Source organism: Oncorhynchus nerka, linkage group LG10 (genome assembly GCF_034236695.1).
Source record: "Oncorhynchus nerka isolate Pitt River linkage group LG10, Oner_Uvic_2.0, whole genome shotgun sequence".
Classification (NCBI taxonomy): domain Eukaryota; kingdom Metazoa; phylum Chordata; class Actinopteri; order Salmoniformes; family Salmonidae; genus Oncorhynchus; species Oncorhynchus nerka.
Window position 1 is genome coordinate 72,485,365 of NC_088405.1, and position 17,717 is coordinate 72,503,081.

Here is a 17,717-nt window from a genome sequence, read left to right on the forward strand (position 1 = left end):
ATGCATGTCCCGTGGGCTATCAACATATCTAGTGTTCACTATCACAACCTTCAACGGTCTACGATACGACCATTACTCAGTAGACCTATGCACGCCATTGTTTCGTTGTTATTAAAATATGTTAGGTCCTTGAACCAACTACAAATCGGGTTCCATGAGCCTTTCTTGGTAGTTGAGACGTATTATGTGCGCAGCCAAACTGACGTATGATGTAACATGCAAGTATTAGTTTTCTAGATAAACTGCTTTGATAAAAATCCGTACATATGCTTTCTTTTCTCAGGTTGTTTCAGGTCAAGCTTATGGTGCATAGCCTGCCCTACCTGACGCGGTGCAGAGACTATTGGAAAAGGTTGGATAGATGTTTGAGCACTGTGCAAGGTGAGTTGGTGTTTTAGAATGTAGCCTGGTAGGCTTTTATGTTATTTGTGTGTCACTGGTGGCACCTTAAATGATGAGGACAGGCTCATGGTAATGGCTGGAACAGAATACATGGAACGGTATTAAACACTTCAAACATATGGTTTCCATTAGAGGTCGACCGATTATGACTTTTCAACGCTATACTGATTATTGGAGGACCAAAAAAAGCTGATACCGATTAATCGGACGATTTTTATATATATATTTATAATAATGACAATTACAACAATACTGAATCAACAATGAACACTTATTTTAACTTAATATAATACATCAATAAAATCTATTTAGTCTCAAATTTGGTTTAAATAATGCAAAAACAAAGTTTTGGAGAAGAAAGTCAAAGTGCAATATGTGACCATGTAAAAAAGCTAACATTTAAGTTCCTTGTTCAGAACATGAGAACATATGAAAGCTAGTGGTTCCTTTTAACACGAGTCTTCAATATTCCCAGGTAAGAAGTTTTCGGTTGTAGTTATTATAGGACTATTTCTCTCTATACCATTTGTATTTCATATACCTTTGACTATTGGATGTTCTAATAGGTACTTTAGTATTGCCAGCCTAATCTCGGGAGTTGATAGGCTTGAAGTCATAAACAGCGCAATGCTTGAAGAGCGGCTGGCAAACGCAGTGAAGTGCTGTTTGAATGAATGCTTACAAACCTGCTGCTGCCTACCACCACTCGGTCAGACTGCTCTATCAAATCATAGACTTAATTATAATATAATAACACACATAAATACGAGCCTTAGGTCATTAATATGGTCAAATCTGGAAACTATCATTTCGAAAACAAAACATTTATTCTTTCAGTGAAATACGTATTTTATCTAATGGGTGGCATCCATAAGTCTAAATATTGCTGTTACATTGCACAACCTTCAATGTTATGTCATAATTACGTAAAATTCTGTCAAATTAGTTCGCAACGAGCCAGGCGGCCCAAACTGTTGAATATATATCCTGACTCTGCATGCAATGAGAAATGACATAATTTCCCTAGTTTAATATTGCCTGCTAACATGAATTTATTTTAGCTTAATATGCAGGTTTAAAAATATATACTTCTGTGTATTGATTTTAAGAAAGGCATTGATGTTTATGGTTAGGTACATTCGTTCAAAGATTGTGCTTTTTTCGCAAATGCGCTTTTGTGAAATCATCCCCCGTTTGGCGAAGTTGGCTGTCTTTGTTAGGAAGAAATAGTCTTCACACAGTTCGCAACGAGCCAGGCGGCCCAAACTGCTGCATATACCCTGACTCTGTTGCACAGAACGCAAGAGAAGTGACACAATGTCCATAGTTAAAAGAAATTCATGTTAGCAGACAATATTAACTAAATATGCAGGTTTAAAAATATATACTTGTGTATTGATTTTAAGAAAGGTGTTGATGTTTATGGTTAGGTACACATTGGTGCAACGACAGTGTTTCTTTCGCGAATGCGCTTGTTAAATCACCCGTTTGGCGAAGTAGGCTGCGATTCAATGATAAATTAACAGGCACCACATCGATTATATGCAACGCAGGACAAGCTAGATAAACTAGTAATATCATCAACCATGTGTAGTTAACTAGTGTTTATGTTAAGATTTATTATTTTTTATAAGATACGTTTAATGCTAGCACCTTACCTTGGCTCCTTGCTGCACTCTCATAACAGGTAGTCAGCCTGCCACTCAGTCTCCTCGTGGAGTGCAATGTAATCGGCCATGATCGGTGTCCAAAAATACAGATTGTTATGAAAACTTAAAACTTCCCACAATAAGTTTGATCCAAGTTAAACAATTTAAAGGCAAAGCTACCAAATACTAATTGAGTGTATGTAAACTTCTGACCCACTGGGAATGTGATGAAAGAAATAAAAGCTGAAATAAATAATTCTCTCTACTATTATTCTGACATTTCACATTCTTAAAGTAAAGTGGTGATCCCAACTGACCTGAGACAGGGAATTGTTACTTGTATTAAATATCAGGAATTGTGAAAAACAGAGTTGAAATGTATTTGGCTGAGGTGTATGTAAACTTCCGACTTCAACTGTATTTGTATTATTGTTCTTTATGTTTTCCCCGATACTGTCTTGCTTCAATTTATATGTGGGGAGGTTGATCCTATAGTGGAAGTTTCTCTTCATTGGGTTTGTCACAGCGGTAGCTCATACATTGCAAACCCCTTGTCCCCATGCCGTTTGCTGTCTCTGACATGGTTTTTCACTGGATGGAGATGTGGTGCTCGTTCCTCTTAGGGCTTGTATGTTAGTGAACATCAGATATCCCATTTGGGGCTATTGCCCCTTGTTCCCAAATTGGAGATAGGCTGAGGGTAATTTTCCCTCTCTATGTCCACCAGGTTATACTGTGGATTTGAAATGGTCTTCCGGCAGGTCATGTCGTCCTCAGCACTTAAGTGGATCCACTGCATGCTCCAGTAGTGCAGGAGTGCACCACTTGAGGGTACTATCTATTTGAACACACTGCCTCGACTGGTAGGCGAGTACTGGTCATGTGCAAGTTGCCAGTTGTTAACACCTGCAGGAGGAGTTGTCCAATATGTTGGTCTTCTAACAGGTCATTGTGTCCTCAACATAAACGCATCCACTACATACTTGTTAAGGTTGTTACCGATGGCCTCCCGGGTGGCGCAGTGGTTAAGGGCGCTGTACTATCAGAGACTCTGGGTTCGCGCCCAGGCTCTGTCGTAACCGGCCGCGACCGGGAGGTCCGTGGGGCGACGCACAATTGGCCTAGCGTCGTCCGGGTTAGGGAGGGCTTGGTCGGTAGGGATGTCCTTGTCACATCGCGCACCAGCGACTCCTGTGGCGGGACGGGCGCAGTGCGCGCTAGCCAAGGTTGCCAGGTACACGGTGTTTCCTTCGGCACATTGGTGCGGCTGGCTTCCGGGTTGGATGTGCGCTGTGTTTGGCCCTCCCCTGTTAACCTCACTAATGGAGGACGAGTCGTCCTGGGTGGTCCAGGTACTACTGAGCATGTGCAAGAAAATCGCCGCACCCTCAGCATGTGACTGATAACCTTTGACCCAGACTTCCTTGGCTGCTACAGGAGTACTGAGTGACCGCCCAAGAGGGTAGACTTTTGATGCCCACAGGTGAGATGCGATAAGCTCCAGTACAGTAATGGAGAAGTGCACCTTGAGGGTTCCCGGCTCTTTGAACGCACTGTCTCGTCTGGTAGGCTTTTTGTGCATATCCGTTTTTAGTTCTTCACCAATGTGTTGGTGTGCCGCTCCTTGTTCAATGGAATGTAAGTTATTGTAATGGAGGCCTAGTCAAAATGCTGGATGAGAACATTACGTTTGGAGGGCAGCTGTACCTCCTCCATCTGTACACTACGAACCTTACTGGTCAGCAAAAGATGAGACCTCTTTCTTTAGCCAGGCTGAGAGCAGGACATACTCTCTCTGAGGGTAGATGTGAACTAGAGCCAGCACACACTGCTGGCTTGACTGTCAGAGCCTGTTGTCAACTTGTTTTGCTCTTGAATGCTTTATCCAGAACACCATCCTCTACAGTTCCTACATACATTTTAACACATATGTCTATGAGCCTATGGGAGTCACTCTTGGCTTTGAGGCAGAATAGAATAATATATTGCACTGCAGCACTTGGAATCCTAAAAAATAGCTTAGGTGACCCAACAGCTGCCAACACAGACATAGTGCTGTCGTAGTCCTCCTTTGTTAGTGATTTTGTAACATGTAAAATATGTGGAACATACATCTTCTTCCTTTTTTACAAGGCACATAACTACAGTACATCTAAACCAACAATTATGACTGACAACACATCTTTGTTGAATTACTGAACTCAGTATATATAAAAATGTATTTCTCATTATAAACTGGGTGGTTTGAGGCCTGAATGCTGATTGGCTGACAGCTGTGGTATATCAGACCGTATACCATGGGTGTGATGAAACATTTATTTGTACTGCATTAATTATGTTGGTAACCAGTTTATAATCGCAATAAGGCACCTCGGGGGTTTGTGGTATATGGCCAATATACCATGGCTAAGGGCTGTATCCAGGCACTCAGTGTTGTGCGGAGCGCTTAGCCATGGTATATTGGCCATATACCACACCACCTCGGACCTTATTGCTTAAATAAAGCATGAAGAATGTGCCTACGTTTTTGTCATTTGGTATTTTTTACATTTTTTTCTTGTTTTGATTGCATTGTAATGTTTGTATTCATTAAAAACGTAATTGTCAGAAGTGCATTATTTCATGGGTTTCAAAATGACTTTTATTTTGACATTTGAAGATCATTCCAAGCCGGAAGTTAGCCAATTCACTCTACAGGCAAAAAAAAAAAAACGGAAACATAGGAAGAAAACAGACAAATAGTAGTTACTTTCCTGTTTAGCTGAATGTCTGAAGATGTACGCCTTTGTATTTACCTGTCTCCAAAGATAACAGACGGGTCAGAAATAAAATAAAAAACAGGCAGGAGGTTGAGTTATGCAAACCCCTGTCTTTTCCGGCGAAATGAGAAGGCGGATGAGGACTTTAAATTAGCTAGTTAGCAAGCTCACGATTTTCTTCGTCTAGCAAGGTTTGTGTGATTATTACTCTTTTATCAGATAACAATAGAGACAGTAATCACGGCAGTTGTCTGTAAATACGTGCCCAGAATTGTCATTCATTGACCGCCTCGGGGTTCTCCCCCGGCCGGCGACAGAAGCATGGCAGGAAATCCGAGGAGGGGCGCAGGTCTCATCGGCTTGATGAAGGACGCATTTCAGCCCCATCACCAGCTTCTCCAGCCTCACCAACCTGCAGTGGTAGACAAGAAAATGGTGGAGAAATGCTGGAAACTTATGGATAAGGTAGGTAACAAGCCATCTAATTTCCTCTCTGGTCTTATGGGAAGTGCATTTAAATTGCAAGAATACTTAACATATGAAATGCCAGGTTTACTGTAATGTCCATAGTGTAGCAATGACAAAACAATAGGTCACAGAATATAGGAGAGATATGGTTTGACAGTCTTTTTTCTAAATGAGGGGAACAATTACCCCGACTAATCATGTAAATACTATTTATTCTGCAAAATGAAGCAAATGTTTTCAGACATTAGTTATTTTTCTTCATAAAATGGTATCCAATACGTTGTTCCCCCAAATGGCCCGAATTTCACAAATTATGCTAATTGAGCAATGTTTAGTATTTTGATTTCAACAGTGTACAAGTTGTCTTTGGCAGGAAGACACTTGGCTATTGAGTTTCACAACTAAGTCTATTTTCAAATGTGTGATTGAACTATCACGTGTTTTTTTTTCAATATTTATTTTTTTGCTCACTGACTCAGCTTGAATTAACACAATTGTACCTGATCCCTGTGTCAAATGGCCTATTCAACCAGAACAACAATACCTAATTATTTTGTCATACAATCGTGTAGGCCTATCATTTGAGGTTGTATGTTCCCTTTCCTACTACTGGTGTGGTAAAAATATCAACACTTACATTTTTGAATTGTATTTTCTTAAAAACAAAGATGAGGACTACTTGGTGTACTGTCATTAGACAATTGAGACCATAACAAGGGACTGGCTAGGCCTGGTTGAATGAACCAGTTGAATTACAAACATCATCCAGACTGTAAAAAATTGGTTTAACCACAAGCAGGAGCCACAATGTAAATGTTGAATTCTCCACTTGAATGTAAATATCCAGGTCACTCATACCCCAAATTTACTCTCACACTGTGTATCATGATATGCTTATTCTGTCTCTACATTCAAATATCTATCTTCCCCATTCATGCAGTTGGCCCACATAAAGGCAGAACAAAACAAGTGCATCTGTATCCTGTGTCGTTGTTTTAATTCCATCCCAGTGTACGCATGATATTACTAGTGACACTTTCAGTTCTTGTAATTTCTAGAGCCAGACTTGCTCTCCTAACTACTTACCTTGAGCAATTATTATGACCCAAGACAGTTTTTTTTGTCTTGACAAAGATCAAGTGTTGACACAGCCCATGCATAGACAGATGTAGAGCAGAGCATGTAAGCTTTTAAAAAAGCAATAAAGGGGTGGGGAAAAAGAAACATCTGAGAACCCATTGTTATATGACCAGTCATTCTGGTATGCGGGACTGCTTTCTCCAGTTTCCTCCGACTTCGTCTCACCCTCCCTTTCCCACACAGGTGGTGCGTCTGTGCCAGAACCCGAAGGTGGCCCTGAAGAACAGCCCCCCATACATCCTGGACCTACTGCCAGACACCTACCAGCACCTCCGCACCATACTGTCACGCTACGAGGGCAAGATAGAGACGCTTGGGGAGAATGAGTACTTCCGGGTGGTGATGGAGAACCTGACCAATAAGATCAAGCAGACCATGAGCTTGTTCAAGGAGGCCAAGGAGCGCATGTATGAGGAGAACTCTCAACCCAGGTAAAATGGAGGGGTATATTGCGCCTGCTGATAGCCAGTCTGTTTCTGCTATAGCCAACATGTTGTTTCTTCAAGGCAATAGTTTATAAACCAAACAAAAATATAAATGCAACATTTAAAGTATTGGTCCCATGTTTCATGAGCTGAAATAAAAGATCCCAGAAATGTTCCATATACACTAAAAGGTTATTTCTCTCAAATTGTGCACAAATTTGTTTACATCCCTGTTAGTGAGAATTTCTCCTTTGCCAAGATAATCTATCCACCTGACAGGTGTGGCATATCAAGAAGCTGATTAAAACAGCATGAACATTACACAGGTGCACCTTGTGCTAGGAACAATAAAAGGCCACTCTAAAATGTGCAGTTTTGTCACACAACACAATGCCACAAATGTCTCAAGTTTGAGGGAGCGTGCAATTGGCATGCTGACTGCTAGAATGTCCACCACAGCTGTTGCCAGAGAATCTAATGTTCTTCTATCTACCATAAGCTTCCTCCGTCATTTTTGAGAATTTGGTAGTACGTCCAACCGGCCTCACAACCACAGTCGATGTGTATGGTGTTGGGTGGGTGAGTGGTTTGCTCATGTGAGCAGAGTGCCCCATGGTGGCGATAGTGTTATGGTATGGGCAGGCATAAACTAGGCACAATGAACACAATTGCATTTTATTGATGGTGATTTGAATGCACAGAGACACCGTGGCGATATCCTGAGGCCCAGTGACGTGCCATTCATCCGCCGCCATCACATTTTTCAGCATGAACGGCCCCATGTCGCAAGGATCTGTACACAATTCCTGGAAGCTAAAAATGTCCCAGTTCTTCCATGGCCTGCATACTCACCAGACATGTCACACATTGAGCATGTTTGTGATGCTCTGGATCAACGTTTACGACAGCGTGTTCCAGTTCCTGCCAATATCTAGCAACTTCGTACAGCCATTGAAGAGTGGGACAACATTCCACATGCCACAATTAACACCCTGATGAACTGTATCCGAAGGAGATGTGTCACGCTGCATGAGGCAAATGGTGGTCACACCAGATATTGACTAGTTTTCTGATCCACACCTCTACCTTTTTAAGGTATCTGTGACCAACAGATATATATTCCCAGTTGTGAAATCCACAGATTAGGCCCAAATTAATTTATTTCAATTGACTGATTTTCTTACAGTGCATTCGGAAACTATTCAGACCCTTCACTTTTCCCACATTTTGTTACATTAGCCTTAATCTAAAATGGATTAAATATATTTTTTTCTACATACAATACCCCATAATGACAACGAAAACAAGTTTTTAGAAAGCTATAAAAAGCATACCTGATTTACATAAGTATTCAGACCCTTTGCTATGAGACTTGAAACTGAGCTCGGGTACATCCTGTTTCCATTGATCGTCCTTGAGATGTTTCTACAACTTGGAGTCCACCTGTGGTAAATTCAGTAGATTGAACATGATTTGAAAAGGCACACACCTGTCTATACAAGGTCCCACAGTTGACAGTGCATAGCACAGCAAAAACCAAGCCATGAGGTCTAAGAAATTGTCCGTAGAGCTCCAAGACAGGATTGTGTCGGCACAGTTCTGGGGAAGGGTACCAAATCATTTCTGCACCATTGAAGGTCTCAAAGAACACAGTGGCCTCTATTATTCTTAAATGGAAGAAGTTTGAAACCACCAATACTCTTCCTAGAGTTGGCCACCTGGCCAAACTGAGCAATCGAAGGATAAGGGCCTTGGTCAGGGAGGTGACCAAGAACCCGATGGTCATTGACAGAGTTCCTCTGTGGAAATGGGAGTACCTTCCAGAAGGACAACTGTCTCTGCAGCACTCTACCAATCAGGCGTTTATGGTAGAGTGGCCAGACGGAAGCCATTCCTCAGTAAAAGGCACATGACAGCCAAGAGTGGCTTCGGGACAAGTCTCTGAATGTCCTTGATTGGCCCAGACTTGAACCCGATCGAACATCTCAGCAATGCTCCCCATCCAACCTGACAACTTGAGGATCTGCAGAGAAGAATGGGTGAAACTCCCCAAATACAGGTGTGCCAAGCTTGTAGCGTTATACCCAAGAAGACTCAAGGCTGTAATCGCTGCCAAAGGTGCTTCAACAAAGTACTGAGTAAAGGGTCGGAATACTTATGTAAATGTAATATCTTTTTTTTATATATATATAAATTTGCTCATAAATTTCTAGAAACCTGTTTTTGCTTTGTCATTATGGGGTATTTTGTGTAGATTGAGGAGCAAAAAATAATTAATGCTAATGTAACAATGTGGAAAAAGTGAAGGGGTGTGAATACTTTCCGAATGTACTGTATATGAACTAACTCAGTAAAATCTTTTAAATTGTGGCGTTTTATTTTTGTTCAGTATAGTTGTTGATTGTATAACCAGGTGAGGTCAAAATTAGCGCAACGGCTAGAACCCAACTTGAAAAGTAGGCCTAGGTGATCCTAGCAAATGTTTGCTTTCTTGTTGTCAAGATTACTGGTATGTCTTATTTTCGGTGGGGTTTCTCATATGATGTCTTAGTTTTTTAGTTAATGTGGGTCGTTAAACATTTCTACCACTTGCGGGGAAGTGTAAGCGCAGTTAAGCTTCAAAACAGGAACCCCCCCCCATGACCCTGGTGGGAGATGCTTTGTTATCAGTGTTTTGAATCTCCATGGTGGTTTGTGACAGGCAGAGTGCTGCATGCTGACTACGATTTCCAAGAAACTACCTCACACCTCAAACCAATGTTCCATTAATTAGGCACGTGTTATTTGAAAATATTTTTTGCCATTTTAGCCACAACAAAAAATACTAGAAAATAGGAATTGGGCATTTATTATTTAGTTGCAGGTCATGTTGCATAAAGGAAAGTGGGGATGTAAGAACCGCCTTAAGCTAAACAAACAGCTCTTTTTAGGGTATATTTCCTCTACTCAGAAATACATTGCGAAAACCCATCCTGTTTACTTTAGTTTCAGTTTAGCAATCATAAATATCTCATTCTAGTTCTGTGGAAGCATGATGCTATCAGGGATTTTTCTAACTCACAAGTAGCACAAATGCATGTGCCATTATAAGAAACTGACATGCTAGTACTCATATACCACATGAAATAGTTTGGTCATAAATAAGGTTAACATACACATTGATTAGTAGTTTGGTGTTGTGTGCCTTAGCAATGGGTTCTCAGCAGATGACACTTCTAAGAAGCTCATCACACATTCTTACAACTGAATGATTGTATACCAACCCCAACTCAAAGCCATCCAGTCCTGAAAGACTAGGCTTATACTACCTAGCCTTAAATGTTTGACCTGGGGGTACCAAAGTCAAGAAAATTCATTACCATTGGTCAACTTCAGGGATGAGGTTTGTCTGAGGACGCTAAGATGACATACCTTTTCTTCATAGGCGGACCTTGACCAAGCTGTCGCTGATATTCAGCCACATGCTGGCTGAGCTAAAAGCCATCTTTCCCAATGGCCTATTCCAAGGAGACAACTTCCGCATCACCAAAGCAGACGCCGCCGAGTTCTGGAGGAGGTCTTTTGGTGACAAGTGAGTTTTTTTGGGGGGGCTCCGTTATCTTATAAAATTTCCTTAGTTGGGATGCCATATTTAAAAAGGGGTTAAAATGAAACAAACGCTCAACTAAAAACATGCCTGGGGATAATGACTACTTTTGTATCACTAAACCCTCTCCTCTCTGTAGGACCATTGTTCCATGGAGGATGTTCCGCCAGGCTCTTCATGAGTTCCACCCCATCAGCTCAGGCCTGGAGGCCATGGCTCTGAAGTCCACCATCGACCTCACATGCAACGACTACATCTCCGTCTTCGAGTTTGACATCTTCACCAGGCTCTTCCAGGTAATGATTTCTCAAACGCAAATAATGATGGATGGGTTTTAATAACTTTTCCAGGTGCCTAAAGCACTTTAGATTGAATGGTGGAAACTCAACTCATCCACTACCAAAATAGTTGTACACCCCTTCCACCACCAATATGTAGGGAATCTGCTTTCACTGCTCCCAATTCCCATTGCTGACCCACTCATTATCATAATACTTTGGATAAGAGCATCTCCTAAATTAATACAAAGTGACTTACATTAAGTCAATTCAGGACCACTTACTGTAGCAGTTATCGTATTCATAAGTAATGAACTACCTTTCATGCAGTCAAAGTTCTCTGAGGAGCCAAATGTTTACAGAGCTCAACTGCTGTGTAGATAGTTAATTGTAGAAGCTAACAAAACATGGGTACCTTTTATTCCATCAGAGGCAATAAAGACGTTTGAGTACAAAGCTAGAGATAGCTGCTCTATCATCATTTAGGGTGGGGTGGTTAAAGTACAGTCAGTACGTCCTCTATTGGATGTCTCTCAACTGGGTGGGGCCTTTACAGTAGTTCCTTCGACTTTGTGTGCACAGAGGCTACAAGTGTTGGCACAGTCTGTCTGGGCAGACAGAACCCAAAACTACTTCCTCAAATTAGCCTTGAGAATTGAGCTGGAGCAGAGTTGCCTGTATGTTTAGTTTGTAGTGCAGCAGTGGTTACCGGCCAGTGGACAAAAGGAACACCTATGTGAGAAATGCTATTCATTGACTACAACTCAGCGTTCAACACCATAGTGCCCTCAAAGCTCATCAATAAGTTAAGGAACCTGGGACTAAACACCTCCCTCTGTAACTGGATCCTGGACTTCCTGACAGGTGGTGAGGGTAGGTAACAACACATCCGCCACGCAGATCAACAACACTGGAGCCCCTCAGGGGTGCGTGCTCAGTCCCCTCCTGTACTCCCTGTTCACCCGTTACTGCGTGGCCAGGCACGACTCAAGCACCATCATTAAGTTTGCAGACGACACAACAGTGGTAGGCCTGATCACGGGCAACGATGAGACGGCCTATAGAGAGGTCAGTGACCTGGCCTGGTGGTGCCAAAATAACAACCTTATCCCTCAACGTAATCAAGACAGAGGAGATGATTGTGGACTACAGGAAAAAAAGGCCCGAGCACGCCCCCATTCTAATTGATGGGGCTGTAGTTGAGCAGGTTGAGAGGTTCAAGTTCCTTGGTGTCCACATCTCCAACAAACTATCATGGTCCAAACACACCAAGACAGCCGTGAAGAGTGCACGACAAAGCCTTCTACCCCCAAACCATAAGACTCCTGAACCGCTTATCAAATGGCTACCCGGACTATTTGCCATGTGTGTGTGTGTGTGTCCCCAACCCCTCTTTTACGCTGCTGCTACTCTCTGTTTATCTTATATGCATAGTCATTAACTATACACACATGTAAACTACCGTTCAAAAGTTAGGGTTCACTTAGGAATGTCCTTGTTTTTCTTTCAAAAACATTTTTGTCCATTTAAAATAACATAAAATCGATCAGAAATACAGTGTAGACATTGTTAATGTTGTAAATAACTATTGTAGCTGGAAATGGTAAATGTTTTATTTTGGGGCGTACTGAGGCCCATTACATGGGCGTACTGAGGCCCATTACATGGGCGTACTGAGGCCCATTACATGGGCGTACTGAGGCCCATTACATGGGCGTCACTCCTGTGTTCCAATGGCGCGTTGTGTTAGCTAATACAAATTTAGCATTTTAAATGCTAATGGTCATTAGAAAACCCTTTTGCAATTATGTTAGCACAGCTGAAAACTGTTGTCCTGATTAAAGAAGCAATAAAACCGGCCTTCTTTAGACTATTTGAGTATCTGGAGCATCAGTATTTGTGGGTTCGATTACAGTCTCAAAATGGCCAGAAACAAAGAACTTTCTTCTGAAACTCGTCAGTTTATTTGTGTTCTGAGAAAACAATGCTGTGCACTACTCCCTTTACAGAACCGCGCAAATGGGCCCTAACCAGAATAGAAAGAGTGGGAGGCCCCGGTGTACAACTGAGCAAGAGGACAAGTACAGTCGTGGCCAAAGATTTTGAGAATGACACAAATATCAATTTCCACAAAGTTTGCTGCTTCAGTGTCTTTAGATATTTTTTGTCAGATGTTACTATGAAATCCTGAAGTATAATTACAAGCATTTCACAAGTGTCAAAGGCTTTTATTGACAATTACATGAAGTTGATACAAAGAGTCAATTTTGCAGTGTTGACCCTTCTTTTTCAAGACCTCTGCAATCCACCCTGGCATGTTGTCAATTAACTTCTGGGCCACATCCTGACTGATGGCAGCCCATTCTTGCATAATCAATGTTTGGAGTTTGTCAGAATTTGTGGGGTTTTGTTTGTCTACCTGCCTCTTGAGGATTGACCACAAATTCAATGGAATTAAGGTCTGTGGAGTTTCCTGGCCATGGACCCAAAATGTCGATGTTTTGTTCCACAAGCCACTTAGTTATCACTTTTGCCTTATGGCAAGGTGCTCCATCATGCTGGAAAAGGGATTGTTCGTCACCAAACTGTTCCTAGATGGTTGGTAGAAGTTGCTCTCGGAGGATGTGTTGGTACCATTCTTTATTCATGGCTGTGTTCTTAGGCAAAATTGTGAATGATCCCACTCCGTTGGCTGAGAAGCCACCCCACACATGAATGGTCTCAGGATGCTTTACTGTTGGCATGACACAGGACTGATGGTAGCGCTCACCTTGTCTTCTCCGGACAAGCTTTTTCCCGGATGCCCCAAACAAACAATCAGAAAGGGGATTCATCAGAGAAAATGACTTTACCCCAGTCCTCAGCAGTCCAATCCTTGTACCCTTTTCAGAATATCAGTCTGTCCCCGATGTTTTTCCTGGAGAGAAGAGATGGTCTTGGCGCTTGCTGCGCTTTCTTGGGTGCCCTGAAGCCTTCTTCACAACAATTGAACCGCTCTCCTTGAAGTTCTTGATGATCCGATAAATGGCTGATTTAGGTGCAATCTTACTGGCAGCAATATCCTTGCCCGGGAAGCCCTTTTTGTGCAAAGCAATGTTGACTGCATGTGTTTCCTTGCAGGTAACCATGTTTGACAGAGGAAGAACAGTGATTCCAAGCACTGCCCTCCTTTTGAAGCTTCCAGTCTGTTATTCAAACTCAATCAGCATGACCGAGTGATCTCCAGCCTTGTCCTCGTCAACACTCACACCTGTGTTGAGAGAATCACTGACATGTCAGCTGGTCCTTTTGTGGCAGGGCTGAAATGCAGTGGAGATGTTTTTTGGGGGATTCAGTTCATTTGCATGGCAAAGAGGCAATTAATTACAATTCATCTGATCACTTTTCATAACATTCTGGAGTATATGCAAATTGCCATCATACAAACTGAGGCAGCAGACTTAGGAAATGTATATTTGTGTCATTTCTCAAAACTTGGCCACGACTGAAAATTAGTGTCTAGTTTTAGAAATCGATGCCTCAAGTCCTCAACTGGCAGCTTTATTAAATAGTACCCGCAAAACACCAGTCTCAACGTCAACAGTGAAGAGGCAACTCCGGGATGCTGGCCTTCTAGGCAGAGTTCCTCTATCCAGTGTCTGTTCTTTTGCCCGTCTTAATCTTTTCTTTTTCTTGGCCAGTCTGAGATGGATTTTTATTTGCAACTCTGCCTAGAAGGCCAGCATCCCGGAGTTGCCTTTTCACCGTTGACGTTGAGACTGGTGTTTTGCGGGTACAATTTAATGAAGCTGCACAGCTTTTTGTGCATATGGAAAATGTCTGTGATCTTTTTTTCAGCTCATGAAACATGGGACTTTGCATTGCATGTTACAGTGCCTTGCGAAAGTAGTCGGCCACCTTGAACTTTGCGACCTTTTGCCACATTTCAGGCTTCAAACAAAGATATAAAACTGTATTTTTTTGTGAAGAATCAACAACAAGTGGGACACGATCATGAAGTGGAACGACATTTATTGGATATTTCAAACTTTTTTAACAAATCAAAAACTGAAAAATTGGGCGTGCAAAATTATTCAGCCCCCTTAAGTTAATACTTTGTAGCGCCACCTTTTGCTGCGATTACAGCTGTAAGTCACTTGGGGTATGTCTCTATCAGTTTTGCACATCGAGAGACTGAAATGTTTTCCCATTCCTCCTTGCAAAACAGCTCGAGCTCAGTGAGGTTGGATGGAGAGCATTTGTGAACAGCAGTTTTCAGTTCTTTCCACAGATTCTCGATTGGATTCAGGTCTGGACTTTGACTTGGCCATTCTAACACCTGGATATGTTTATTTTTGAACCATTCCATTGTAGATTTTGCTTTATGTTTTGGATCATTGTCTTGTTGGAAGACAAATCTCCGTCCCAGTCTCAGGTCTTTTGCAGACTCCATCAGGTTTTCTTCCAGAATGGTCCTGTATTTGGCTCCATCCATCTTCCCATCAATTTTAACCATCTTCACCTGTCCCTGCTGAAGAAAAGCAGGCCCAAACCATGATGCTGCCACCACAATGTTTGACAGTGTGGATGGTGTGTTCAGGGTGATGAGCTGTGTTGCTTTTACGCCAAACATAACGTTTTGCATTGTTGCCAAAAAGTTCTATTTTGGTTTCATCTGACCAGAGCACCTTCTTCCACATGTGGCAAACTTTAAACGACACTTTTTATGGATATCTTTAAGAAATGGCTTTCTTCTTGCCACTCTTCCATAAAGGCCAGATTTGTGCAATATACGACTGATTGTTGTCCTATGGACAGAGTCTCCCAGCTCAGCTGTAGATCTCTGCAGTTCATACAGAGTGATCATGGGCCTCTTGGCTGCATCTCTGATCAGTCTTCTCCTTGTATGAGCTGAAAGTTTAGAGGGACGGCCAGGTCTTGGTAGATTTGCAGTGGTCTGATACTCCTTCCATTTCAATATTATCGCTTGCACAGTGCTCCTTGGGATGTTTAAAGCTTGGGAAATCTTTTTGTATCCAAATCCGGCTTTAAACTTCTTCACAACAGTATCTCGGACCTGCCTGGTGTGTTCCTTGTTCTTCATGATGCTCTCTGCGCTTTTAACGGACCTCTGAGACTATCACAGTGCAGGTGCATTTATACGGAGACTTGATTACACACAGGTGGATTGTATTTATCATCATTAGTCATTTAGGTCAACATTGGATCATTCAGAGATCCTCACTGAACTTCTGGAGAGAGTTTGCTGCACTGAAAGTAAAGGGGTTGAATAATTTTGCACGCCCAATTTTTCAGTTTTTGATTTGTTAAAAAAGTTTGAAATATCCAATAAATGTCGTTCCACTTCATGATTGTGTCCCACTTGTTGTTGATTCTTCACAAAAAAATACAGTTTTATCTTTATCTTTATGTTTGAAGCCTGAAATGTGGCAAAAGGTCGCAAAGTTCAAGGGGGCCGAATACTTTCGCAAGGCACTGTACATTTATATTTTTGTTCAGTGTTATAACCAGATGCAATCATTTTCTGTTAGTGAGAAGGGCAAAAACCTAATTCGATCTATTTCCTGTTTGTTTGTTTTCCACGATCATTGCAGAATAAGTTCTTCAACTCTTCTGATGGTTTCATACTCTTAAAATAGCCAATAGGCCTACAACCATTTAAGATGGGCTACCATTCGTCCCATCTCTCATTTAATTGAACCCACTTCACAGTAGGAAATAGATCATCTATTTTAAAGTATTTTGGTCTATGCTGTCCAATCCAAAGCGCAGTAGAACAGACTGTTTTTTTTCTGAGTAGAGAATGTTTCAGAATTTGTGGGCAGTGCAGCTTATTTAGGTTCTGGAAAAAGTAAATGCAAAACATAATTGAATTTGAATGATCTGTTTACAGGTGCACAACAATTTAATTGTTTTTGTCTTTCAGAAACTGTCAAGCTACAGCAAATGTAACTGCAAAAGAAAACATTTTGCCAACACCTCCGAAGGCATTTAATCAAGTTTGCCATTGCTATTCCCTTTAGATACTACCAAAGTATACAAAAAATAAGGACCTTCTTGTCACCATAAAAACTGAAGGGTGTTTTTCAGGCAGAGTTGTTATGCTTGTTCACGGATACAGTTTGACGACAGGTCTGATTTTATAAACAGAAAACATGCGTGTTCATGGCATGTGCCAAATGTATAAATCTCAATATTTAGTGTAAAATGTACACAACGGTTCTAAATGAGACCGGGTGTGAAGGCGTTTTGTTCTCAACCATCACTACTCGAGGTCGACCGATTAATCGGAATGGCCGATTAATTAGGGCCGATTTCAAGTTTTCATAACAATAGGAAATCGGTGTTTTTTTTATACCCTTTATTTAACTAGGCAGTTAAGAACACATTCTTATTTTCAATGACTGCCTAGGAACTGTGGGTTATCTGACTTGTTCAGGGGCAGAACGACAGATTGTCAGCTCAGGGGTTCCAATCTTGCAACCGCACAGTTAACTAGTCCAACACTCTAACCATTGCACTCCACGAGTAGCCTGCCTGTTATGCAAATGTAGTAGAAGCCAAGGTAAATTGCTAGCTAGCATTAAACTTATCTTATAAAAAACAATCAATCATAATCTCTAGTTATAACTACTAATCCAGTTTAGCAGGCAATATTAACCAGGTGGAATTGTGTAATTTCTCTTGCGTTCACTGCACGTAGAGTCAGGGTATATGCAACAGTTTGGGCTGCCTGGCTCATTGCAAACTATTTTGCCAGAATTTTACGTAATTATGACATACATTGAAGGTTGTGCAATGTAACAAGAATATTTAGACTTAGGGATGCCACCCGTTAGATAAAATACAGAACGGTTCCGTTATTTCACTGAAATAATAAACGTTCTGTTTTCGAAATGATAGTTTCCGGATTCGATCATATTAATGACCAAAGGCTCGTATTTTTGTGTGTTATTATGTTATAATTAAGTCTGATTTGATAGAGCAGTCTGACTGAGCAGCAGCAGGCC

General features: G+C 41.5%; 1 protein-coding gene across 1 annotated transcript in view; it reads left to right on the top strand.

Annotated features, from left to right (window-relative positions):
• Positions 1-228: 228 nt before the first annotated feature.
• The window catches only part of LOC115135975 (E3 ubiquitin-protein ligase CBL-like), a 29,221-nt gene continuing 11,732 nt past the window's right edge, over positions 229-17,717 (top strand). Inside the window, 5 exon segments of the mRNA XM_029671255.2 lie at positions 229-381; positions 5,128-5,275; positions 6,602-6,849; positions 10,268-10,414; positions 10,569-10,725. Of these exon segments, the coding sequence (XP_029527115.2) occupies positions 362-381; positions 5,128-5,275; positions 6,602-6,849; positions 10,268-10,414; positions 10,569-10,725 (720 nt within the window). The 5' untranslated portion in view covers positions 229-361.